The 27,059-nt window shown below is 53.9% G+C and overlaps 1 protein-coding gene across 1 annotated transcript; it reads left to right on the forward strand.

Annotated features, from left to right (window-relative positions):
- GPI (glucose-6-phosphate isomerase) lies at positions 1-26,823 on the forward strand. The gene is made up of 18 exons (XM_081217040.1): positions 1-206; positions 1,180-1,270; positions 1,608-1,676; positions 3,094-3,213; positions 8,725-8,808; positions 8,945-9,091; positions 9,909-9,980; positions 10,658-10,702; positions 11,993-12,046; positions 22,322-22,382; positions 22,807-22,850; positions 22,985-23,137; positions 23,966-24,095; positions 24,250-24,326; positions 25,732-25,860; positions 26,087-26,162; positions 26,238-26,304; positions 26,415-26,823. The coding sequence occupies exons 1-18, from the start codon at positions 85-87 to the stop codon at positions 26,548-26,550; spliced, it is 1,677 nt and encodes a 558-aa protein (XP_081073166.1). The 5' UTR covers positions 1-84; the 3' UTR covers positions 26,551-26,823.
- The last annotated feature ends 236 nt before the right edge of the window (positions 26,824-27,059 follow it).

A 27,059-nucleotide genomic window follows, 5' to 3' on the forward strand; every position in this document is an offset into this window, starting at 1 on the left:
GCCTATCCTCCGCCTGCCGCGCGCCACCCGCCCAGCTTTCTTCCTCCGTGCTTGTCCCAGTCCGTGTTCTCTGCTGCTCTCGCCATGGCCGCGCTCACCCAGAACCCGCAGTTCAAGAAGCTGCAGGCATGGTACCACGAGCACGGCTCTGACCTCAACTTGCGCCGCCTTTTCGAAGGAGACAAGGACCGCTTTAACCACTTCAGGTGCGCGCGCGGGGCCAGGGGCGGGGCGCGGACGTGCCGGACCCGGATGAGGCGCGCGGGGTCCGGCAGTGCAGGGCCTGGGCCGGGAGGGCTGGGCGGCGGTCTCCGGGGGCCCCCGGCTACGGATCTGGGCGCAGGCCCAGGCCGCGCTTCGTCCTTGACGCCTCCTTGAAGCAGGTTTCCGGGTGCTCGCCGGAGGTCTCGGGGCCCCAGCAGCTTAGTCATGAGGATTGGGCCTCTCTGCCGCTTCCCCTCCACGGGGACATTTCTCTCCCCTCCCCCTCCACCGGTCCCTGCCATTTGAAGCAGGCCATCCCCCCGCGCTTGTGAGCAAGGGCCCTCGCCGACGCAGCAGGCTCAGAAGGGCTGCCCTCTTCCACTCGGTCCTGGCCGAGAGTGTGCTCGGGACCTTCTGCAGGGTGCGGTCAGGGTGGGACCGGCCCGGGGGATTTGCGGGGCGCCGCGATGGAAGGGGGGAGAGGTGGGGCCGTGATTCCTGCCCAGGAGGCTAGGTCCGGAGACCCGTGAACGACCAAGAAAGGAGAAAATCTTGGGGGTCGGGAATGGTCACTGGCGCAGGGTTTCGGGAGGGGAGGTCTGTGGCTCCAGACTGGAAGCCCCTGATGGCCAGCCCTGTCATCTGGGTCCTTCCCTCAGTAAGCTGAGTCGCAGAGTGGAAGCTCTGGGAGGGAATTGTCACTCTCTGGCCTAGGCAGGGGCAGCGCACCCAGCTCTGTCTTCCCATCCCCCAGCTCAGTTCTAGCAGAGGAAAGCCTCCTCACCAGGGGTCTGCATCTTGCCCTGTGCTGCTGCTGCAGGTCAGCTTGGGGGGCGGACAGGTGACAGACGACACCACTGTGCTGGCCAGCTGAGGCTTGTTTGGATTTGGCACAGGGAGGGGTTTTTTTTGGAAGCATCTCTGGTCAGGGATCAGGCTGGGGTGTGGTCAGCCGCTTCTGCCATCTTTCTGCAGCTTGAACCTCAACACCAACCATGGGCATATTCTGTTGGATTACTCCAAGAACCTTGTGACGGAGGCTGTGATGCAGATGCTGGTGGACCTGGTAATGTTCTGCTTGGGGAGGCTTGACCCGTGACCCATGGTGTTGTGGACGAGCTGGGCTGCTGGCGTCCTCAGGTCCTTGAGCATCTTTACTTCCCCCTCTTAGTGGATCTCAGCAGTTGCCCCTGTGCCCCTGCCCCTGGCTCAGGTTCTGACCGGCCTCCCAGGGGACTCAGTGCCTGATGTCTGAGCAGACCCTTCCCAGGCAGTGGGGGAGGGCACCAGTCTGCAGCCATTTGTCAGCCCCACGGGGGGCTGCACCAAGCCTTGTGCTTGGGGCCTTGGACTCCTGGTGGCCAGTGTGGGTGGGACCAGGCCTCAGTGTATTCTCTTCTCAGGCCAAGTCCAGGGGTGTGGAGGCTGCCCGGGAACGCATGTTCAATGGTGAGAAGATCAACTTCACCGAGGTGAGCAGGAAGTCTCCATATACCCTCCACAGCCTCTTCCTTCCCTTTGGGGTTCGTCTGACTGTTAGCAGCATCACCCTGTGTCCGTACCCCTCCTCTTAGGCAATGCTTTTACTTAACCAGGGGCCTGAAGGCCTATTTCCTCAAGCAAGTTGCACAGCCTTGGGGCGTGTCGTCCCCAAGACTGCAGTCTAGGTCTGGTGAGCGTGGAATGGCTCCCGGTGTCTGCCTGGGGACAGCACCTCTCAAGGCTGCAGGGAGAGGGCTTCTCAAGGCATGCTCAGAGAAGTTAACTCTGATCCTTGCTACAAGTTGTGTTAGTGGAAAGAAGACTCATGTCAAAATCAACCTCCTCAGTGGCAGGAGTCAACAGGAAGCTGTGGCAAGGTCAGGCCTTGGCCACCCTGTGCGTGAATCGCTGTGGAACCCTGTAGGCATAAGAGTCACTGAGCACTCAGGGTGTCATCCTCATGATGTTATTATCCTCGTTTTACACACGAGGTCAAGTCACTTATCCAGTGTCATTCTGTAAGTGGCAGAGCCACTATTCAAACACCCCTGTCTTTCACTGCTGGGCTAGGCTGAGAGACTGCAATCAAGGAGGGCTTCCTGGAGTGGTGCATTTGTCTACAGAATGTGGCACAGGAGTGAGGTTGGGCGGGGTGAAGGCAGTGTGGCATGAAGCCCTCCACCTTAGCCTCTCCCTGCGTTGGAGTCCTGAGATATCCCTTCCTGTCCCCCTGGAGTCTCGGACCTGTTTCTTTCAAGGACTCCTCTGCTGCCTCCAGCTTGATGGGACTGTTGCTCTCTCTTGATAAGGCCAGCTGCCTGGAGCCTGTCACAGACTTAGGGTCTGGTTTGGTTTCCAGTAGTGGGTGTGATGGGATGCTTGGTGAGGGAAGCTTGAGTTGCCTGTCTTGCTCCACTTCCAAAGGGCCAGGGACACTTTTCAAAAGGTGCCAACAAACAAACACCGTGTACTTTCACCAGAAAGATGAGACTGGGCTTCCTGAGCCTTGGCCCTCTGTAGCCATTCATTGCTTGTCTCTGACCTGTGTTGTCACCAGTCTGCCTTTGCTCACTCTGTTCAGCTTTCTTTGACTTTTCACGCCCTGAACATCTGTGGGTCGCTGGGGCCTGTTCCGGGCCTGTTCCGGTCTCCCTCCCCTTGCGGCTGTCTGCAGCACGTAAGGGAGTGACACACGCCTTGCCTTCCCTCTACGACCCGGAGTGGCCCCTATTCGCATGAGCGCACAGTGGGTTTTGAGGATGAGGCCATGGTACTAGCAGACCTCAGGGCTTGCGTGTCCAGTGGATAAAGGGCTGAGCTGACTCTTGGGGCCACACTGCATCATGCCCAGCTGGGAGCGTGGCTGCCCTGGGGTGGAGGCCTTCACGCGCTGACTCTCGCCCCCAGGATCGGGCAGTGCTGCATGTGGCCCTTCGGAACCGGTCCAACACACCCATTTTGGTGGATGGCAAGGATGTGATGCCAGAGGTCAACAGGGTCCTGGAGAAGATAAAGTCTTTCTGCCAGGTATGCAGCTGCTGGGCTGGACTTCCCCCTGGCCGTGTGTGTGCTTGTATTTGGGAATCTGGGGATCCTGATGGGCCGCCCTTCCACGCTCCTTGGAGAGGACCCCAGCCCTCAATGCAGCCTGAGGTGGCGGTGGTCTCTGTGACAGCGAGCCGTGGAGGCTCTGCTAAGGCAGGAATTTCCCTGACCCTGTTCTCAGGGAACCCACCACTGGCAGCAGTAGAGCAGCCTCCTTCCTGAGCTCTAACACCTGTGGGCTCACCGTGACAATCTGGCCAGGACAGAGTTCTGAAAAGAAAAGTGAGGCCCCTGAGAGATGGGTTAGTCGGGGAGAGACTTGCTTTTTCTAACCTCTTTAGTCACGTGCCCTTATTGCCTAGTCTAGAACTAGGGGAGATTTAAAACGGAAAATTTTCTTGACGACACCCCAGCCAGCTCTCCAGAGGCAGCTTTTATAATGTTTACTGTTAAATCTTCCAGAAGTTTCCTGCGCATGTACTAGCATGTCTGCCGTCTCTTCTTTGAAACACACACAGGCACACGTGTACACACACACATGCAGCTGGACCCTGTGTCGGCGTTATTGCACACAACTGTGCTTCCTTTTCCTGTGTGGGGGTGTAGGGGTTGCCTCAGAGACCAGCTAGAGATTTCCCCACATCACCTGCCATTGCCGCAGTGTCTACCCCACGGTGATTCTGCAAGAGGTGGTGGACGTCCTCAAGCCTGGGGTACAAGGGCTGGACGGTTTGTGTGAGCGTGTGCGTGTCTGTACGTGTGGGTTACGCATGTCTGTACGCATGCTCTGGGAGTGATAATCTAGGCTCTAGTCACCTGGTCCCTGAGAGCTGTGTCCCCCACGTGTGGCTGGTCATCTTCAGACCTGAAACGGCAGGAGGTGATCTGGGCATCCATCCTAGAGGCTAGGCAGGCAAGTGAGTGGGACTTTGCAGGGTGAGGGAGGCTTGAGGTCCTGATGAGAATCTGGATTCCAGAATGTCCCTTAAGAGTGGTTGGTGTTTGTGATGGGCTTTGGATGGGATGTAGGGTTGGGCGTTTCCAGACATCTGCTGTGAGTGGCAGAACTGATGTGTCTCGGAAGCATGGTGCTCTGTTTGGTCAGCCCTTGTGTGCTCGGGCATGCCATGTGGAGAGTGTGTGGCACTGGTCATCTGGGAAGCTGTTTCCAGGAAAGCCCTCCCTTATAGCTGGCTGCTGGATACCTGACTCAGACTGATGGGCTATTTATAGTTCAAAACAGCTGCTGAATAGCAGCAGTTCCATGGTAAGGAACACTCCCCATGGCTATGCTCTCAGAAGTTCACCAAGATTGGGTGAGGATGTTCACCATGACCTTGACTGTCATGGCAAGAACCGAAAACAGCCTGACCTCATTTATCAGAGGGCTGACCAGTAAAGTCAGTGTATGTTCATAAACCATAGTCCTGGGCGCCATTAGGAATTAGGGAGCTACAGTTGCATTGACCTGCTATGCTGTTCAGGATATACTGTGAAGTTGAAAAAGGAAGTTGCAGAACTGGTGTGTTTTTGTAAGACCCCCTATCTGATTAAATAAAGGGTATATGTAGTAATAGTAAAGATACACAAAGTTTCCCCTCTAGGATGCTTTATTATAACAAAACTCATGGTGAGATTGATTGTTGAAAAGCTGAGCAACTTATTTTCTTTCTGTATTGATGGAAAATTGCTCGTGGCAGGTGATTACTTTATTATCTAAAAGAAATAAAGTTACTGGGTCTTACTGGTTTTGGGAAAGCCATGTATACTAGTTTCCTATCGGTGTGTAACAAATAACTCCAGAATTGAGCAGCTGAAAACAGCAGTCAGCGTTTCTGTTGACTGGTTCTGGCTCAGGTCTCATAAGGTTGGAGTCAAGATGTTGGCCCAAGGTTACATTCATCTGAAGGTTTGATGGGGGATGGAGGGTCTGCACTCAAGATGGCTCACTAGCAATTAGTGCTGACACTTGGGAGGCTTTAGTTCCTTACCTTGTGGACCTCTCTACAGGTTGAATGTCCTCATGACAAGGTAGCTGATTTTTCCCAGAGTGACTGATCCAAGAGAGAGCAAGGCAGAGTGCCTCAACGTCCTTTTTTTTTTTTTTTTCTTGCGGTACGCGGGCCTCTCACTGTTATGGCCTCTCCCGTTGCGGAGCACAGGCTCCGGACGCGCAGGCTCAGCGGCCATGGCTCACGGGCCCAGCCGCTGCACAGCATGTGGGATCTTCCCAGACCGGGGCACGAACCCGTGTCCCCTGCATCGGCAGGTGGACTCTCAACCACTGCGCCACCAGGGAAGCCCCCTCAACATCTTTTAATACCTTGAGGTAGCATCAGAAGTTACTCTTTCATTTCTGTAATACCCTGTTGGTTGTACAGGTCAACTCTGATCAAAGTGGGAAGGGACTACACGAGGACATGAATGCAGTGCCAGGAGGTGAGGATAACTGGGAACTGTCTTAGAATTTGGTTATCATAGTCTGCCTTCTGGCTCCCAGTGATTCATCATGTTCCTTCCACATGCAAAATACCCTGTTCTCTTTCTCTTAAGGCCATATGCCATTACCTTATCAGCTATAGAAGTGAAGAACCTAATAATCTAAATTAGGTACAGATATATCTGTATTTTCTTTAATACAACTTAAATACAGTTCTTTTTGATCTGAAGATATGTGAATTAAGTAGACAAGTTATTTATCCCCTACACACCCAACATACAATGGTGAGATAGGCATAGGATAACTGTTATAGGATAATTCCTTTTCAAAAAGGAAGGAAAGTGGAAGGCACACAGGAAACATCGGTCCAAAGCAGTTCTGAAATTGAGCCAGACACATGTTGGCAATTGCTTGGTTAGGACTCAAGGCCTAGGAATTTTTCCTCAAGGCTTTTGGCTTTGCCCTTAGTCATCCTTTTTACAGGAAAGGTAGTCTGTGTTTGTAATTGCCTAGTTTTTTCAGCCTGCTTACTGCCTATAGAAATGTAGGTTTTTAAAGATCTCTCTTCTGGGACTTCCCTGGCGGCTCAGTGGTTAAGACTCTGCACTTCCAATGCAGGAGTGCGCAGGTTCGATCCCTGGTTGGGGAACTAAGATCACACATATACACGCCACGGCCTAAAACATAAAAATTATTAAAGATCTCTTTTCCTTTTTTATTTTTATTATTATTATTTTTTTGGCCATGCCGCGTGGCATGTGGGATCTTAGTTCCCAGACCAGGGATCAAACCTGTACCCTCCTGCATTGGAAGTGCGAGTCTTAACCACTGGACTACCAGGGAAGTCCCAAAGATCTCTTTTCCTTTTGTAATATCTCTGTCACTTTCAGTCCAAGCTGGTAGTGTTTCTGACCGTTCAGTTATCTTAAAAACTTTGTGGGTCTCCTGTGAAGCTTACTGGGGGTGGGGGGGTTCACTCCATTAGACGAAAGCTATACCCACAAATTTTTTCAAGATAAGTCCTTTCCTACAATTTCTTCTAAGACCACAGAGACAGTACTTTTAGGCTTTTTGGAAGCCTTACCTTCAGCCAAAATGTTCTCTGTGCTACCACCTTAGTTCTTTCTGAGGTCTTAACAAAGGATGTTACAGCTACATTCTCTGCTTTACCTTTTTTTTGTTTTGTTTGTTTTTTGTTTTTTTTGCGGTACGCGGGCCTCTCACTGTTGTGGCCTCTCCCGTTGCGGAGCACAGGCTCTGGACGCGCGGGCTTAGCGGCCACGGCTCATGGGTCCAGCCGCTCTGCGGCATGTGGGATCTTCCTGGACCGGGGCACGAACCCGTGTCCCCTGCATCGGCAGGTGGACTCTCAACCACTGCGCCACCAGGGAAGCCCTGCTTTACCTTTTGAAGCTTTTCTTACAGTGCCCTGGATTTGAACTTTGCCCAAGATCCATCTCCTAATTTTAGCATCAGTTATTTTCTGGAGAGGCTGGGAATTTTCAAATCCAACGATTCCTGGCTTCTTTTTGTTTAAAAGTTCTTCATTAAGCTTATTTCTCTCCTCTTGTATTTTATTATAAGCAGCAAGAAGCCAGGTAGTTCCTATAACACAGCCTGAAAATCTCTGTAGCTAGATCATCCAGATCATAATAGATACATCTTTTACTTTCCCCATTAATGCAGGCAACAGTGTTATTAAATTTTCTTTCACTACATAACAAGGATTCTTTTTCCTACAATTTTCAGTAGTGTTTTCTTCCCATTTCTTTAAATCTATACCAGCAGCCCCCTCGAGGACTATTAAACCTCTGCTAATGGTCTCTTCCAATGTTTTTTAGGCTTTCACTAACTCTCCTCAAGGTTCTTTTAGCTTTTACTCATATTTTTATTTTTTTATTTTTAAAAAATATTTATTTATTTATTTTGGCTCTGCCGGATCTTAGTTGCGGCACGTGGGATCTTTTTAGTTGCGGCGTGCGGGATCTTAGTTGTGGCATGTGGACTTCTTAGTTGTGGCATGCGGACTCTTAGTTGCAGCATGCACGTGGGATCTAGTTCACCAACCAGGGATTAAATCCGGGCCCCCTGCACTGGGAACACAGAGTCTTACCCATTGGGCCAGGGAAGTCCCTACCCATATTTTTAGATTTTTGTTATGGTAATACTCTACTTGTGGTACCAAAGTCTGCACTAGTTATTTATCATTATATAACAAATTCCACCAAAACTTGGCTTAAAATAGCAGTAAACATTTACTATCTCACACAGTTTCTATGGATCATAAATTCAGGCTTAACTGGTTGGTCTTGGTTTGGGGGTCTCTTTTGAGGTTGTACTCAAGGTGTCGGCCAGGGCTGTAGTTACCTGAAGGTTTGCTGGGTTCTCGAGGATTCTCTTCCAAGGCAGTTGCTATTCATGGATGGTGAGTTGTCATTGGCTGTTGGATGAAGGCCTCTGTTCCTCACCACACTGGCTTCTTCATACAACTGAGTCTTCTCATAACATAGTAGATGGCTTCCCCAAGCGTGAGGTATCCAAGAGAGCAAGGCAGAAGCTGCATGGTCTTTCATGACCCAGCTTCTGAAGTCACACTCCATCATTTTTGCAGTACCCTAATGGGTGCATAGTGAGACCTGTACAGCATGGGGGACCCTATAGGGATGTGAATGCTGGGAGTCAAGAATCTCTGAGGTCCATGTGGAGCTTGGCTGCATGTCTGTCATTTCTGTCCCTGGCACAAACCAGTCACAGTAGTTGACATTTCACATCTCTTGGCCTCTGTCATGTTAGGTTCTGCTGAAAGTTCACTCTTGTTTTGTAGATTCTGACAATGTTGCTGTGAGGTGGGGATGTCACCCTGCTTACTAATGATGAGAAAAAGGGTCTAGTTGGGGCTGAGTGTGGCAAGGATGTGACACTGTATCTCAGTAGGCCTCTGATAGGGCCTGGAAGTCGGGACTGAGGTGTAAGGAGACAGAAGTACTGATGCTTTTGAGTAGCAGTTTATACTCAAGGGTCTGGGCTGATTACATCTCCCCGCTCTGTGCCAGCGTGTCCGGAGTGGTGAATGGAAGGGGTACTCAGGCAAGTCCATCACGGATGTCATCAACATCGGCATCGGCGGCTCTGACCTGGTAAGGAGGGGGCTGCCTTGGGATGGGGGAGGAGGGGTCCCATCCAGGGCCTTGGTTTCTCCAGAGGTGGCACCTGGCTGTTCTCACCTCTCGTGGGCCCTGGAATCTTGTTTTCTGATGCTGCGTCTCCGCACAGGGACCCCTCATGGTGACTGAAGCCCTCAAGCCATACTCTTCAGAAGGTCCCCGGGTCTGGTTTGTCTCCAACATCGATGGGACGCACATTGCCAAAACACTGGCCGCCCTGAACCCTGAGTCCTCCCTGTTCATCATCGCCTCCAAGGTACGGCCCTCAGACCCGGCCTGACTCCCAGCCCTGTGTGTGTTGGGGTGCGGGGCGGTGGGTGCTTTGCCACTGCCCTGGACGCTGGACCCTCCCACCTACTCTGAATGAGCCACGCTTTGTGGATCGGGGGGGGGCACAGCTGCCCTCAGACTGTTCCTTATCTGGTGGCAAAAACAGTTTACCTGATGAAAGCCTGAACTGGTCCGTATGAGCCTTCATCTTAGGCCCACCCACACACTTCACTGAATGTGCGCTCAGCCTGGGACCGTTCCCATCTTTCTCAGAGATCTGTCTCTAATGCCTGCTCCTTTCTGATCCCAGAGCCATGCCCAGATAATGTAAGCGTTTTGTTTTTTGTCATCTATGCCCTGTTTACTCGTATCCATGCACATTAAATATTAAGAATTCCATCTGAGTTCTGAGATGCAGCCTAGTCTGGGCTGAAGGGAGCCCCAGGTGTGTCCACAGCTGCTCTCCTGGAGGATGCTCTGGCCTTTGACCTGTGGTGGGGTGGCGGGGGTGGAGGGTGGGCTCTGGGCAGGTGGAGGTGTAGCTCTTACTAGCGTTTCCCCTTTCTCTGTCTGTGAAGTCCTGGAATCACAGGATGACGTTGCTACTTCCACGCCCCTGCCCCAGATACAGCCACTGATCGTGGCTTTGTGGACACGTGGGTGGAGGTGATGGGGAGTAACTCACACCTGCATACACTGCTCCGTGTGGTAACTGGGCACCCACACGGCCTCCGCTGCTGAGCTCTGGCTCTGGGCCGTACCGACCTTGGCTGGGGACCAACTCCTGTACTCTCTGCATGCAGACCTTCACCACCCAGGAGACCATCACCAACGCAGAGACAGCAAAGGAGTGGTTTCTCATGTCGGCCAAGGATGTGAGTACTGGGTGGGCAGTGGGCAGTGTGCGGGCTGGGTAGGACAGGGTGGGCCTGCCTGTCAGCCTGTGTGGCCACTCTTAGCCCTGTAGCCCTATTTCCCCTGAAGTTGGCAGCAGGAGGCAGCCTTTCTGGTTAAGATATTTGGCTTTGGGACTTCCCTGATGGTCCAGTGGGTAAGGCTCCGTGCTCCCAATGCGTGGGGCCCAGGTTCAATCCCTGGTCAGGGAACTAGATCCCGCTTGCATGCTGCAACGAAGATCCTGCGTGTTGCAACTAAGACCCCGTGCAGCCAAAATAAATAAATATTAAAAAAAAAAAAAAGATACTTGGCTTTGCCAGCCCAGACAAGCCAAATGTGGCAGACCCTGCTCTAACTGCCGAGGGCCCTTTCCTTAAGGCCACTGGCCCTATGGAATCCTCCCTGCCCCTGGCCCCTCCAGCTTTACAGGGGAGACACCCTGGGCCTTGTGTGCCTGTGAGGTAGGCTGGGCTGCCTGGCCTCTGACCCCTCTGTCCTCTCCATCTTGACATGGGGCTCCTCCGACAGCCTCAGAACCGAGGACTGGGAGCAGTGGGTCCCCCCCTGGGGCCTTGGTTTCTCCAGAGACGGGAGGGTCACTGCCCCTGGGGGGCCCCCTGGATGGGTGTGGTGTAACTTGGCTCATCTCTTGCAGCCTTCCACAGTCTCGAAGCACTTTGTTGCCCTGTCTACCAACACTGTAAGTGCCCATGAGGGTTCCCATACTACCTCCCTGGGGAGGCCCAGGCCAGGTCAGGGTCATGGCCTTTCCGAACACATCAGCTGAGGTGTGTTTCACAGGTTCAGGGATCTTGGCTCAGCTGGTGGGGTAATAGGGTTGGTTGCCTATGAGGGATGTGAGTTGCAAACCATCCTTACCTTCTCTGCAAGGCAGACGAAGCTCTGCTGCTCCAGCAAGGGGCTTGCAGTCAGTGGGATCACATTAACCCCACCCATCTCCCGGGCCTGGCTGATGCCCACCACATTCCACACACGTGACCTCCCCTGGCCTCTGCTACTGGCCTCTCCCCAGATGGGATATGCAGGGTACAGGTGGGGGGTGCATCCCATTTCTCACATAAGGACGTTAAGCCCCAATGAAGGGATGTGACTTGTCACCCAGTGATTGCATGAGTCAGTGATGCCAGGATTAGAACACGGGACTAGAACATGGTTACCCACCTGCCAGTTCCTCCTGGCCCCAGGTTGTGCAAGGTAGGGTCGGGGGCGTGTCAGCGGGCAGGGTGGGGCTGTGCTGCAGGTGTCGTGAGGAAGGCAGACCTGGCTGAGCCTTTGCTGTGTGGTGGGCTTTGTGCTGGGCAGTCTGAGCCGGAACCACACCCAGGTCCTCCTGACTCCACTCCTTCTGTGTCACCCCCACCCCCACCCATGCCTGCAGTGCTGACTTGCCTGTGGGGGGAGGCAGGAGGACATCTTAAGGCCGGCCAACCACAGTACCACTGTCCACCTCCTGTGGGTAGAGCTCAGACTGGTCAGTGGAGCGTCTCCTGTGGGGTCTAGGCAAGGGTTGCTGACCCTGTCTGCCCAGGGGATAGAATAGGATCGCTCATTCCCTGCAGGCTTCCTGGGGTGCGGTCACCATCCCAGTATTGGAAGGGCTGGGCAGGTGTCCGGGCTGTATGTTTCCTGGCCTGGGAGGTTGCCCCTGCCCGTGCTCAGTTGTTTCCCAGAGGTCCCAGGGGGTCTGGTCCAGGAGGTGGTCTTGCAGAACAGTGTGTGGGCCAGGTCCTCAGGGTGGGTGTGCAGCCCCTCTCAGCAGGAGGGCTTTGGAAGCACTGGGCCACTGGTGTGCTGGACGTGAGCTGGCCTGGCATCTGGCTCTGGGGGTGGGTGGCTCCTGGTCCCGCCTGGACTCGCAGGTGGCTCCAGCGCAGCGCCAGTGGTGGCACGACTCTTCATGCCCTGGAGCTCCTGTTCCTGTGCCGCTAACCCAGACTTCCTTCCTTCTCTTTCCCTCTGCCCTTTTTAGGCCAAAGTGAAGGAGTTTGGAATTGACCCTCAAAACATGTTCGAGTTCTGGGATGTAAGTAAAGGCACTTCCCCGTGGTGGGTGAATCATGTGTCCTTTGCCAAGTCAAGACGCAGATGAGGGGCCCATAAGGTCAGGTCAATATTTATTGAGCACCTGCTGCATGCCTGCAGCAGGCAGGAGGCCCTCAGAGAGGCTTGTGGGGCAGGAACAGCTTTGCTCTGTCAGGATGAGGGCTCCACTCCCACCAAGGGCGGGCTTGCAAGGCCAGGGTGCCATTCCCCTGGGTGCCTGCCGGCAGCACCCACTGTGGGGTAACCGGAGCCACCCCTGTCCCCGTCGCTAAGCTGAGGTTGTGAGTTATTCTCAGTGATGACCTTTCTCTGAACTACAGCCGCAATCTGTAAAGGCCAAAGGGCAGGGTGAGGCAGGAGGTGTGACTGGGCAGGCCTGGAAAGGAGCTGCAGGGGCAGCTGGAGGGTGGCAGAGAGGAGGTGCCAGGCTGGGGCCTGGGTGGGGCCCCGCTGAGCAGCTCGCAAAGCCAGCGTTGCTGAGTGGCAGAGCTGTGGGCCACTCTAGTGACAGGCGGTCACACAGACTCATCTCTGCTAGAGCCACAGCTGGTGTCAAGCAGGGAGCAGGAGCTTTCCTTGCAGCTTGCCTGAGTGCAGCCATGGTGTGAGAAGGGCTCGGGTCGCAGAAGGCAGGGAAGGCTTGGAGGGCAGAGATGCGGTGCAGGGTGTGACGTGGGTGCCTTGAATGCAGTGGGTGGGGCTCTAACACGTGACTTCGGCAGGTGTACCTAGGAGGGCATCGTCCAGTTGGGGATTTTCCCAGTGGGGCTGTTTCCAGGCCTTTATACTGGAAGCTCTCTGTTTGGTGGCAGCATCTGAAGATGTAACTTCCTTTGAAAGCTCTAAAGGCCTGGAGTCTGGGAGAGAATTAACGCCCTCACGCCCTAAGGCATCGTTTGTGTGTAATGAGTTAACTTCTTTCTAGAATGGGACTAGTTACGTACCATCCTTGGAAGAATTGAGGAGTCACTCAAATGCTCTTCTGTGTCCTGTGGCTCAGACGAGGAACCCCGGTCGAGGGGGACTGTGCAGCTTCTAACAAATGTTGCGTGCCTGATAAACGAGGGGAAGAGACTGTGCAGCTTCTAACAAATGTTGCATGCCTGATAAACGAGGGGAGGCACCATCCTCCTCCTCCCCGGGATCTGGAGCCTGAGCAGGTGGTGGTCAGGGACACGTGGGGGCTCCTGCTAGCCAAGGAGCCCAGCGCAGCGGGGCTGTGTCACAGCCTGGCTCGTCATTGCCTGTAACCACCCAGCCTGCAGAGATGAGTTGGAGTGTGGCTTAGAGACAGACCTGGGTCTCCCAGGTAAGGCCTAGGAATGACAGTTGGGCACGAGAACATGGGGCTGGGGCTGGCTAGTGAGGCCCGAGTGGCCAGGGTGGGCACAGTGGAGGCCTCTGCGGCCAGTCCAGACATACCTGGAAGGACCTGCCTGGGTCGCTAAGGATGTTTATTGGTGAATTGAGAAGGTGACATCTGAGGAGCCAGGGACAGGAACAGGTGAAATTTCTGGAGCCAGGGTCTCTGAGGTGAGAGAGAGGAGTCACAGTAGATACAGGGATGTTGCTCTGGCTCTAAGGTAAGATCTGAAGAGTTCAATCTGGCGTCGGTATGTGTAAGCGGTGAGGCCTGATCATCTGTGGCCAGCCACGGGGCAGCCTTGTGTGTCGGGTTCAGGCAGTCAGCACGCATTACTGGAGAGCTAATTTTGGCCGGTGATGTCTGAAGAGGAGCCAGGACAGGTACAGGTGGTATCTGAAGAGGAGGCACCAGGACAGGTAAAGGTACAGGTGAGGTCTGTGAATTCTGGAAGAATTCAGATATTCTATCAAGTGGAGTCTGAGGAGCCAAACTTAGGTACATGTTCTTTTTTGTTTGTTTGTTTATTTTTGGCTGCATTGGGTCTTCGGTGCTGCACGCGGGCTTTCTCTAGTTGTGGCGAGCGGGGGCTACTCTTTGTTGCGGTGCACGGGCTTCTCATTGTGGTGGCTTCTCTTGTTGTGGAGCACGGGCTCTAGGCGCGTGGGCTCAGTAGTTGTGTCTCGCGGGCTTTAGAGCGCAGGCTCAGTAGTTGTGGCACACGGGCTTAGTTGCTGTGCAGCATGTGGGATCTTCCCGGACCAGGGCTCGAACCCATGTCCCCTGCATTGGCAGGCAGATTCTTAACCACTGCGCCACCAGGGAAGCCCAGGTACGTGTTTTTTTTGTTTTTTTTTTTTTGTTTTTTTTTTTGTGGTACATGGGCCTCTCACTGTTGTGGCCTCTCCCGCTGCGGAGCACAGGCTCCGGACGCACAGGCTCAGCGGCCATGGCTCAGCGGCCATGGCTCACGGGCCCAGCCGCTCCACGGCATGTGGGATCCTCCCAGACTGGGACATGAACCCGCGTCCCCTGCATCGGCAGGCGGACTCTCAACCACTGCGCCACCAGGGAAGCCCCATGTTCTTAAACCTGGATCTGTGAGTTCAGGATAGGTGTATACATTGGGATCTCTGACTGGCTCTGAATAGTGAGCATCAGGTAGTGGGTGGCTGATCACTCAAGTGAGGCGTTTAGAACTCAGGATTAGGCAAACATAGGTAAGTCCCCTATGTAGGTCTCAGCATCCTGACCAGGTGTGACGGCCAGAGCTCAAGGTGTTGTAGAGGCCCCTGAGGTTCCATAACCAGCCCAAGACGTGGTCAGTGGCATTGGTGTCTGGCTGGGTTGGGGTATGAGGTGCCCAGATGAGGAAGAGTTAGGAATGTACCTGGTTATAAAAGGTAAGGACTGGGGAGTTGGGACAGGTGAAGAACAGACAGGTGAACCAACCTAGGAGCCACGTCGCTAAGGTGCCTTGTGAGAGGCTTATGGTAGACAAAGGTCTCTAGAAGTGTCAGAGGCCCAAGTCACTCAGACACTGTTTGGCACCAGTGGGCTCTCGCCAGGCTTCCCTCCGGCTGAGATGAGCAGCCAGGGATCTGTCAGGTCTCTGGGAAGAGTCTGTTCAGGTTAGGTTTGTACAGAGGGGTCTGCTGGCATGGTCTGTAAAGCCACGTCTGCTTGAGGTCTCAGAAGCTGGAATCAGACAAGGTGTGTATAACTAGGTGTCTTAGGGGAGGCCTGAGGAGCCAAGATCAGGCACATCTGGACAGAAGTGTGTTGGTCAGGTAAGGACACTAAAACCAAAGGTAGGCAGAGACAGAGCTGAGTCTGACAGGTGGGACTAGAAATCCACGATCGGGTCCAGGTCAGAACTGTGTCCTCAGGTGTTGTCCAAGCAGTTCTGGTGATGCTCAGGGCGATGGTCCTGAAGATGTTCCTGGGTCCCCTGGGAAAGGACTGAAAAGCTGGAGTTGGGCAAAGAGATGGAGCGCTGCTTCCATCCATCTGGAAGGTTCATGAATTCTGGGTCTGTCTCAGGTACACAAAGCAGGTCTGTCAGGTAAGGTTTGAGGAGCTGAGGTGAGATACAGGTTTGTACTTTTGGTTCTTGAACAGGTAAGGTCTGAGCTGCTGAGGTCAGTCCCTGGTTTGTATTCCAGATTTGAGGAGCTGAGGTTCAGCACTGGTAGATAGGACTGAGTTTTTCAGGTAAAATCGGTAAAGCCAAAGGTAAGCCGGAAGCAGGTTGAAAAGCCATGTTTAGGTTCATTAAACTCTGTCCCACAGTTGAGGTCAGGCACAGGTAGGTAGAACAGATCTGTCAGGTGAGACCTGAGGAGCCAGGGTTGGGTTCATCTAGAAAGACCTGGATCTCTTAGATGATCTCTGAGAATATGAAGTGAAGACAGGTGGATAGAGGTAGGTGTCTCAGGTGAGATCTTGGGAGCTGGGACTGGGCACAGGTGAGTAGATCTGCATCTCCCAGGTAAGGTCAGGATAGGTAGGTAGAACTGCATCCCTGCCTGTCTTGTAGAGATGTCTTACGAAGTTGAAGAGTTGTGGCCAGGCACAGGTATGTGGAATTGAGTTTCTCAGGTAAGGTCTGTGGAGTCTGCATCTGGTACAGGTTTTATCCTTGGGTCTGTCAGGGTGAGTTAAGCACAGGTGGGTAGAGCAGGGTCTGTCAGGTAAAGTCTGTGGAGCAAGTTCAGGAAACTGGGTCTGTCCAGTGAAATCTCAAAAGTCACAGGCAAGTCCAGGTAAGAAGAACCAAATGTCTTAGATGAGGTTTGACGAGCTGAGATGAGGTACATGTAAGCAGAGCTAGCCTGCCGGGGCAGTCTCAGGAGCCAGGAACAAGCATAGGTAGGCAGAGGTGGCTCACCATGTGCAGTTTGAGGACCCAAGGTCATGTACAGGTAGGCAGAGCTGGCCGCCCAGCTGCAATCTCAGAAGCCAGGCTCAGTCACAAGTAGGTAGAACTGACTTGCCACATGTGGTCTTAGGTAAGCAGGGCTGGTCCACTAGGTACAGTGTAAGGTGCCAGGTTGGTAGAATTGGTCTTCTGGGTATCGTCTGAGGAGCCAGGGTCAAGCACAGGTAAGCAGAGCTGGTCTGCTAGATATGGTCTGAGGAGCCAGGGTCATGTACAGGTAGGCAGAATTGGTCCGTTGGGAATGGTCTGAGGATCCAGGGTCAAACACAGGTGGGCAGAGCTGGTCCGCTAGGTATGGTCTGAGAAGCCGGGGTCATGTACAGGTGGGTAGAGCTGGTCCGCTAGGTATGGTCTGAGGATCCAGTGTCAAGCACAGGTAGGCAGAGCTGGTCTGTCAGGTATGGTCTGAGGGTCCAGAGTTGTGTACAGGTAGGCAGAGCTGTCTGGTTAGGTATGGTCTGAGGATCCAAGGTCAAGCACAGGTAGGCAGAGCTAGTCTGCCAGGTATGGACCAAGGGTCCAGGGTCATGTCCAGGTAGGCAGAACTGTTCCTTTGGGTATGGTCTGAGGATCCAGGTTCAAGCACAGGTAGGCAAAGCTGGTCCACTAGGTACAGCACAAGGAGCCAGGTCATGTACAGGTAGGCACAGCTGCCCCCTCAGTGCAGTCTAAGGACCCAAGGTCAAGTACAGGTGGGCAGAACTGGTTTGTTGGGTATGGTCTCAGGACCTAGGGTCAAGTACAGGTAGGCAGAGCTGGTCCACTAGGTATGGTCTGAGGATCCAGGGTTAAGCACAGGTAGGCAGAGCTGGCCCACTATGTATAGTCTGAGGATCCAGGGTCATGTACAGGTAGGAAGAACTGGTCTTTCAGGTATGGTCTGAGGGTCCAGAGTTGTGTACAGGTAGGCAGAGCTGGTCCACTAGGTATAGTCCGAGGATCCAGAGTCATGTACAGGTAGGCAGAACTGGTCTTTCAGGTATGGTCTGTGGGTCCAGAGTTGTGTTCAGATAGGAAGAGCTGGTCCACTAGCTATGGTCCAAGGATCCAGGGTCAAGCACAGGTAGGCAGAGTGGTTCCACTAAGTATATTTTAAGGATCCAGGGTCACGTACAGGTAGGCAGAGCTGGTCCACTAGGTATAGTCCGAGGATCCAGAGTCATGTACAGGTAAGCAGAACTGGTCTTTCAGGTATGGTCTGAGGGTCCAGAGTTGTGTACAGGTAGGAAGAGCTGGTCCACTAGCTATGGTCCGAGGATCCAGGGTCAAGCACAGGTAGGCAGAGTGGTTCCACTAAGTATGTTTTAAGGATCCAGGGTCATGTACAGGTAGGCAGAGCTGTTTGGCTAGGTATGGTCCGAGGATCCAGGGTCAGGCACAGGTAGGCAGAGCTGGTCCACTAGGTATGATCTGAGGATCCAGGGTCAGGCACAGGTAGGCAGAGCTGGTCCACTGGGTATGGACTGAGGACCCAGGGTCAAGCACAGGTAGGCAGAGCTATTCTGCTAGTTAGGTTCTAAGGATCCAGGGTCATGTACAGGTAAGCAGAGCTGGCTGGGTAGGTATGGTCCGAGGACACAGGGTTGCATACAGGTAGATAGAGCTGGTCTGTTAGGTACAGCAAAGAAGCCAGGGTCATGTACAGGTAGGCAGAGCTGGTCCGCTAGGTATGGTCTGGGGACCCAGGGTCATGTACAGCTAGGCAGAACTGTTCCATTGGGTATGGTCTGAGGACCCAGAGTCAAGTACAGGGAGGCAGAGCTCGTCCACTAGCTATGGTCAGAGGACCCAGAGTCACGCACAGGTAAGCAGAGCTGGTCCACCAGGTACAGTCTCAGGACCCAGGGTCAAGTACAGGTAGGCAGAGCTGGTCCATAAGGTATGGTCTGGGATCTGGAGTCAAATACAGGTAGGCAGAGCTGTCTGACTAGGTGTGGTCCAAGGATCCAGGTTCAAGCACAGGTAGGCAGAGCTGGTCCACTAGGTGTAGTCCGAGGACCCTGGGTCAAGCACAGGTAGGCAGAGCTGGTCCACCAGGTATGGTCTGAGGATCCAAGGTCAAGCACAGCTAGGCAGAGCTGGTCTGCTAGATATGGTCCAAGGATCCAGGCTCAAGCCCTGGTAGGCAGAGTTGGTCTACTAGGTATGGTGAGGATCCACAGTCATGTACAGGTAGGCAGAGTGGGTCCACTAAGTATGGTCTGAGGATCCAGGGTCATGTACAGGTAGGCAGAGTGGGTCCACTAAGTATGGTCTGAGGATCCAGGGTCATGTACAGGTAGGCAGAGCTAGTCTTCCAGGTATGGACTGAGGGCCCAGGGTCATGTACAGGTAGGCAGAGCTGGTCCACTAAGTATGGTCTGAGGATCCAGGGTCATGTACAGGTAGGCAGAGCTGGTCTGCCAGGTGTGGACTGAGGGCCCTGGGTCATGTACAGGTAGGCAGAGCTGTCCACTAGGTAAGGTCGGAGGAACCAGGGTCATGTACAAGTAGGCAGAGCTGGCCCAGCAAATGTGGTCTGAGCAGCCTGGGTCAGAGGCAGGTAGGCAAAGCCTGTCTGCCAAGTATAGTCTTGAGGAGACCTAAGGAGTTACGGTTGAACACAGGTAGGTAGGCTTAGCTCTTTCAGGTGTTGGATTCAGGCAAAGGTATGTACCCTTGGTCTTTTGGCGATGCCTGAAAGACCAGGGTTAAGCCTGGGTTGGCAGAGCGGCCTCAATTCAGGCCCACGGCACTGGGGTCTTCTGCAGGTAGGTGGGACTCTGTGGGGCTCATAGCAGATACGCAGCCTCTAAGTTAGACGTGAGTAGGTGGATGTGGCTCCTCTCAAGCAAGGACTTTGGGGCCAGCTGTATGTATGCTTGGGTCTTGCAGGTGAAATCCTTGGAGCATGATTCTGGCTCGGGTACACTGACCCAGGTCCTAGAAGTTAGGCCTGGGGCTAATCACAAGTAGGTAGAACCACGTCTCTCGGTGGGGCCTGCTGAGCACAGATATGCAGAGATGTTTGCATCTGATGAGGTCTGAGGCTCCTCACTGAGGTGCTGGTGCCCAGGCTAAGCAGGGGTTGCTAGTGTTGGATCTGTTTGTGAGATGAGAAAAGCCGAGTCAGACACAGACGGTGGACCTGGCTCTCTCATGTTAGGCCTGGGAGCCGAGATCAGGCCTGTGGAGAGAGAGCTGGATCCCTTGGGAAGGTGTGAGGAGTCTGAGTGTTGGGCTCAGGGAGGTGAGCCTGGGTCTGTCAGTTGAGATGTGAGGGGTCAAGGTTAGGGACAGACAGGTATGTGAAGCCCGGGTCATTAGCTGAGCTGTCTGGAGCCTGCCTCTGACAGGTGTATAACCCTGTGGTCTGAGGTACTGGAGTTGAACACAAGTAGGTAGAGTTAACCTCCCAGGTGAAGCCATTGCATCCATACCCAGGGCTGCTATGTGGACCTGGCTTTGTCAGTGAGTCCGTGGATCAGGGTCACATGGGCAGAGGTATAAACACGATCTTAGGTGGGTATTTGTCCCTCGGTTCAGGTACAAATTGGCATCCCCGGGCTTGTTAGATGAAATGAATGGGGCAGGATCTAGCCTAGAAATACGTAATTGGTATGATTGGTAAGGCCTGAGAAGGTGGGTCAGACACAGGTAGGATCAGGCACGGTCAGGTGGGTAGAGTGGACTCTCATCGAGGGAAAGGCAGTCATCGTAGGTATGTGTACCTGGGTCTACCTGGGGAGGTGTGTGGAGCCCTTGGGTTCAGGTAGGAGAGGTAGAATGAGCTGAGCCATGTCAGCCACCTGTTCTTAGCACCCTGGTCAGGTGTGATGGGCAGAGCTCAGGGTGTTGCAGAGGCTTGAGGATCTGTAACCAGTCCAAGGTGTGGTCTGTCACATTGGGATCTGGCTGGCAGGGTCTGAATTAATCAAGTGGGGAAAGAGATTGGATTATACCTGGTTGGAGAAGGTGAGGTCTGAGGCTCTGGGGCAGGTGAGGCACAGAACGTGGAACTGACTGCAGAGCCACATCTCTGAGGTGTGGTGTGAGAGACCCACTGCAGGTGAAGGTGAGGTCTAAGGACATGTGTCCGCAGCTTGAGGTCTCAGAGGCTCAAATCAGACACTAGCTTTGCTGGGCTCTCCCCAAACAAAAGTGAAGTCTGAGAACCTGACTTCAGTCAAGGTCAGCAGCCTGGAGTCTGTTGGTCTGAGTGCTGGCTGTCTGCTCAGGCCAGTTTCTGGATTTGAGTCTATTGGGTGAGATCTGAGAGCCAGTGTCAGGCATGGTGTGGTCTGTGGGACTGTGACAGTCAGGTAAGGTTCCCCCAAACCCAGACCCTTTCTAGGTAAAGATCCCCATCATTCATCTTACTATCCAAGCCAGAAACATCTGGGCCACATTTGATTCTGTCATTCTTCCAATTCATCCTTTTTAATTGAACCTCCTGAATCAGTGGTCTGCATCCCTGCCGCCCCCATTCAGGGTAGCATCATTCTTTGGACGACCACTGGGGCTCCTAGGTGGTCTCCTGCTTCCATTCGCTCCTCACCCACAGACTTCTTGGTTCTCCAGCCTTGCCTCTCAGCTTCTACCCTCCAGTTCTCACTCCTTCCTTCATCTTCTAGATTGTGCTACACTTCTTCCTGCCCAGCCTGTCTCGTCAGGCTTTCAGGATAGAAGTAAGCCTTAATGCCCCAAGGCATCCATTGGATGTAATGAATTAGCATCTCTCTTTTGCCTCTAGAAGGGTGCTAGCCTTGGACCAACCTTGGTAGTACTGAGAAATTGAGTCACTCAAAGCATTTTCTGTGGGGCTTAATTCTCTCACTGTTGAGAAAGGCTGCTCTTGCTGCAGGACCTTTGCATATGCTGTTCTGGCTGCTGGAATCCTTCTCCTCCCTCTGTGCTTCCCTGGGTAACACTTACTCATCCTTCACATCCAGGCTCAAGCACCCTCAGAGTCCTTTTATTCTTGGTTTCCTTTCTCCCAAACACTTTATCTCATTTTCACATTTATTGGCATGATTGTTTCATTTATATCTTTCTCCCCCGTGGATTGTTTGTATTGCCTATGCTAGGAACATGGTAGGTGTTCCATAAATAGTTGTTAGGAAGACGTGACTGGAGATCTGAGAATTCTGAAGGTAAAGTGGAGTCTGCAGTGTGGCATGAGAAGGCACAGTGTGAATGGTAGACCTCAGTGTGTCTTGGGCTGAGGCTGAAGATCAGTCAAGCCTAGGTATGAGCCACTGGGCCTGTCAGTGTCCCAGGAGGCAGGGCTAGGCACAGATAGGAGGTGCTGGGTCTGTCAGTACAGCCTGAGGAGTGGGGAATGGGCACAGGTATGAGGCACTGGATCTCTCGTTGTCAGAAGTGGCAAGGCCAGGCCCAGGTATGAGACATTGGGTTTATCAGTATCTGAGGAGCAGGGGCCAAGGCCAGGTAGGAGGTGCTGGGTCTTTCATTGTTCAAGGAAGTATGCATGGGCACAGGTATGAGGCGCTGGGTCTCTTAGTGTTTAAAGAGGCTGGACACAGGTACGAGTCATTGGGTCTGTCAGTGTCCTTGGAGGCACAACCAGACACAGGTGTGGGATTCTGACTTGTCAGTGTCCAAGGAGGTGGGCTAGGTGCTGGGTCTGTTGGTGCCTGGGGAGGCCGGACCTGGCACAGGTATGAGGTGCCGGGTCTGTCGGTGTCTCAGGAGGTGGGGTCAGCCACGGTAAGGTCTCTGGTTGAGTCTCGTGGCTCTGGTCAGTCCCTCGTATAGTCTCTGCCCTGTTGGTCGGCCCAGTAGTTGCCGGCGTCTGGCCTGCTGTCTTGCTTCCCAGAGGTGGGTTGGCCCCAGGGCCGCGGAGCTTCACCTGTAGCAGAGCATGGTTCTCAGGGGGCAAGTTCCGTGGCAGGAGGGAGGGGGGTGGGGTGTGCCAGCCCTTCCTCAGCGCCTTTTCCTGTCTCTCCTAGTGGGTGGGAGGCCGCTACTCGCTGTGGTCAGCCATCGGACTCTCCATTGCCCTGCACGTGGGTGAGTGTGCGTGTTTGTGTTTCTGTCTCGGGAGACCGTGTTGCAGTCTGAAGTCGGGCTGGGGGCTCGTGTCCCTGAATACCTTCCCGTTCCCACAGGCCGCTGGCCTCTCTGCCCTTGGCTGGAACATTTCTTTCAGGTCAGGTGGGAAGGGCCGAGTTTCCTTGCGGGTTTGCAGGTTGGCCTTTCTCCCCGCCCCTCACAACTGCGGTCCTGCTCACTCCTCCACACCAGGTGGCCTTAGAGCTGCCTCTGTGCTCAGGGGTGACTCTGATTAGAGGGGCTTTCTACAGGCCCAAGTCCTCCCAGATCCTGTTTCTTCTGGCTCCCCCTCCAGCCTTTCCCCGGTTCCAGAAGAAGCTCTGCCCACGTCCAGGAGGCGTAGGGCATGACCATTTCTGTTGACGCTGCTTTTGTGTTGCAGGATTTGACAACTTCGAGCAGCTGCTCTCAGGGGCTCACTGGATGGTAAGTGCTGAGGCTTGTGTTCTCTGCCAGACGCTGGCCGGAAGCTTGTGGTTGGTCCAGCTCCCGCCCCCTCGCCCTCACTCCTTCCCTCCTGGGAAGCTGCTCAGCCCCCACCCACCCCGTTCTCATTTCAGGACCAGCACTTCCGCACGACGCCCCTGGAGAAGAATGCCCCCGTCCTGCTGGCTCTGCTGGGCGTCTGGTACATCAACTGCTTTGGGTGTGAGACGCATGCCATGCTGCCCTATGACCAGTACCTGCACCGCTTTGCTGCCTACTTCCAGCAGGTACCAGCTGCCAGGCCTTGGGTTGGGGGGCCCATGAGCCTGGGTGCCCAGGTTCCTGCTCCTCCAGGGGCCTTTTCCTCCATTACCCTTGGGCATGTCCAAGGCCCACCTGTGCTCCCCATCTCATGGAGAATCTTTGTAACCAGGATCTGTGTCAGTTGAGTTTGGCTACCGTGGGAGGGGCATGACTGGCTATCATGGTGCCCTGGCCAGTCAGACTCTGGCTTGGCTCAGGGCATGTGCCTCAGCCAGGTCACTTCTTTCTTGGACATCACCCGACAGGGTGGGCCATAGCCTGGGACCCCCATGGTTTGCACTGCCTTTGTCCCTCCAGAAAAGCAAGTTTACACCCAGTCTGTGGTGCCTCTTTGGGCTACTCACAGCCCTCTGCCCCTGGAATCTCCACAGCCCCCCTAGAGCAGCCCCTCTCCCAGTGGATCCTGTGACTGGAGGAGGGGCTGAGGCTCCCCAACGCCCAGAGTCTAGTTGGGGTGACGGCCCTCAAAGGCTATACAGTCTGGATTCCAGCCTGCCTCTCCATTAAGAAATCAGTTGAAGATTTTGTGACCCGTTTCTGCTCTTAGGGAGGTCCTCCCTGGACCTCCGTGTACAGCTTCTGCTGGTCATGGGTCCTTCAGAGCGGTTAAAGCCAAAAAGCTTGTGAGCTGTGCCCTCCCAGGTGAGGGGACATAAAAGAATCATGCCTGCCCATATCTCCCAGGGCCAGGGCAGGGCAGGCGTGCCTGGTGCATCCCAGGCTGGTTTTGGGCATGTGCATGAAGGAGCAAGACTTGCAGATCGATGACTGGGTTTCTGGCCCCATTCCAGGGTGACATGGAGTCCAATGGGAAGTACATCACCAAGTCCGGCACCCGTGTGGACCACCAGACGGGCCCCATTGTGTGGGGGGAGCCAGGGACCAATGGCCAGCATGCCTTCTACCAGCTCATCCACCAAGGTAGGCCCCATCTGGCCTGGGCAGGAGTGCTGCTGGGGACGGGGAGGGCACGCCAGCAAAGACTCCTCCGTGAGGTCAGCGTTCTCCTGTAGGCCACATGGGTGGTTCCCATGGGTGGGGATAGACGCCTGGGTGACCACAGCGCCCTTCGCAGGTACCAAGATGATACCCTGTGACTTCCTCATCCCTGTTCAGACGCAGCACCCGATAAGGAAGGGTTTGCATCACAAGGTAAAAGCCCTCGTCCCGACCCTCTTCATGCTGTCTTAGGCTCACATTACACCCAGACCTCTTAAGACTGATGCATTAGTCAGCAGTACTAGTTTTCTGTTCCTGCCACCACAAACTTAGTGGCTTAAAGACAACACCCATTTATTATCGTGGTTTCTGTGGGTCCCAAGCCCATCACGCCCTCCTGGGTCTCTGCTCAGGTTCTCACAGGCTGAAGTCAAGGTGTTGGCAGGACCGTGTTCCCTTCTGGAGACTCTGGGGGGAAATCCTTTTCCTCATTCATTCAGATTGTTGGCAGAATCCATTTCTATATGGTTGTAGGACCAAGACCTGGTTTCTTTGCTGGCAGCTGGGGGTCGTTCTCAGCTTCTAGAAACCCCCTTGACTCGGTCTCAGAACCAGCAAGGCTTGGTTGAGTCCATCTGAAGCTTCGATTCTCTCCTGCATCTTCTTCTGTTGCATCTCTGTGGCTGACTCACTTGCCGTCCTCTTCTGTTATTTTTAAGGGCTATGTGATTACATTGGGCCCACCTGGATAATCTCCCTGTCTTAAGGTCTGTAACCTTAGCTCTGTCTGCAAAATCCCTTTTTGCCATGAGATATAATATACACAGGCGTTAACAGCAGGGGGCAAAGGTCAGGGAGCCAAGATCTTGCCTACCACAGCACCAAAGGGGAAAACCACCCAACTCCTGACCTGACAGAATCCTTGAAGAGGACCGATCCTGCTTTATCTTGGCTGTGCAGAGTAGCATGGGTTACTGTGGGCACAAGCTTTGGACTCAGGAGTCCTGGGTTTGAATTCTAATTCTTCCCCTCTGTCCTTCTGGGATTCAGTGCTGTTGACTTGAGGAAACTGAGGCTCAACTAGAAAAGAGATGACGCCTCTCCCGCCTCAGGATCTTAAAAAATAGATGTTGGGGGGCCTCCCTGGTGGCGCAGTGGTTGAGAGTCCGCCTGCCGATGCAGGGGACACGGGTTCGTGCCCCGGTCCGGGAGGATCCCACATGCCGCGGAGCGGCTGGGCCCGTGAGCCATGGCCGCTGAGCCTGCGCGTCCGGAGCCTGTGCTCCGCAACGGGAGAGGCCACAACAGTGAGAGGCCCGCATACCGCAAAAAAAAAAAAAAAAAAAAAAAAAAAAATAGATGTTGGTAAAGTTCTTAACAGGGCCCTTGGCAAGTAGTACATAGTCCTTGAAGGGCAGTTATCATCGTTACCTACTTTCCAGTGTCAGCAGACGTGCCCTGTTGTCCCCCCTTGCTCCAAATAAGCTCCAGAGTCGGGGCAAGCAGCCTGACCCCGACTGCTGAGACTAACCCTGACTGGGCAGTGCCAGGCAGTCTTGTCCATCTGCCTGAAGCTCAGACAGTGCTTCAAAATGGTACTCGATGTCTCTCTCGTCAGATCCTCCTGGCCAACTTCTTGGCCCAGACTGAGGCCCTGATGCGGGGTAAGTCGACAGAGGAGGCCCGGAAGGAGCTACAGGCTGCAGGGAAGAGTCCAAAGGACCTTGAGAAGCTGTTGCCCCACAAGGTCAGCACTTCTCCTGAAGTGGGCTTTGGGTGGCATCCTGGAATTGGAAGGATAAAGTTGTGTGGCCAGGGCAGGGGCTCGTGGAGTGCCTTGCCTGTCTTGCACAGTAGGAGGGGCTGTCCTCACAGAGCTGCCCATCCCAGCCTCTGGGGCAGCATGTGCTTCCCTTATGAGGAGTTAGGAATCACGACTAACTGGGGGACATTTTTCTGGGTGTTTTCTGAAGGTCTTTGAAGGAAATCGCCCAACCAACTCTATTGTGTTCACTAAACTCACGCCATTCATTCTTGGAGCCTTGATTGGTAAGTGAGTGGGGAAGTCCCGGCTTCGGGTAGGTCGGACTGGGCTGGTAGAGCCCTAACGTGCTCCCTCCACAGCCATGTACGAGCACAAGATCTTCGTTCAGGGCATCATCTGGGACATCAACAGCTTTGACCAGTGGGGGTGAGTTGCTGGCCAAAGGGGAGGGTGGGGAATGCCTGTGAGTTGGCTGGTGGATTTCACTAGCAATGTCGGAAGCTTCCTCATACCATTCTTTCTCCTTTCCCTGGCAGAGTGGAGCTGGGAAAGCAGCTGGCTAAGAAAATTGAACCTGAGCTTGATGGCAGCAGCCCAGTGACTTCTCACGATTCTTCCACCAATGGGCTGATCAACTTCATCAAGCAGGAGCATGAGGCCAAAAGCCAATAAACTCGTGCCCGGCAGCAGTCCCTGTTGTGACTGGTCCTTCTTGTCCCTCCTGCCCAGAGTCTGCACTGCATGGTCCTGCCCAGAGCACCCTCTGGTTTCGGGCTTGGACCACAAGCCCTTTGGGGGAAGCTGGTCTGGAACTGCCAGCCTCACCCTCTCCATGTCCAGTCCCCCTCTGTCTTACAGCTGGCTGAAGTGTTGCAGTGCAGCTGATTTTTCTGACCTATGTTCATTGTTCATATACCAGGTAGAAAATAAAGATGCCACAAAGGAGATTGTAGGCTTAGCCTCTTCTTTGTCCTGAGATGGGGCTCTCTGCAGGAGTTAGGGTACCCAGTAGGAGGAGTGTTTGCCTTGACTGAGGCTTTGCTGTAATTGGTGAGCAGGTTCAGAATGGAGGACGGTTCCTTGAGAAGAGAGTAGGTGGAGTGGGGCATAATCCAAGTCACGAGGGCAACTTGGCCTCTGTAATCGTATCTTTTCTACATCTTCTTACACTCCTCACCCCT

This window comes from Mesoplodon bidens (assembly GCF_964165515.1).
Source record: "Mesoplodon bidens genome assembly, chromosome: 18".
Classification (NCBI taxonomy): Eukaryota; Metazoa; Chordata; class Mammalia; order Artiodactyla; family Ziphiidae; genus Mesoplodon; species Mesoplodon bidens.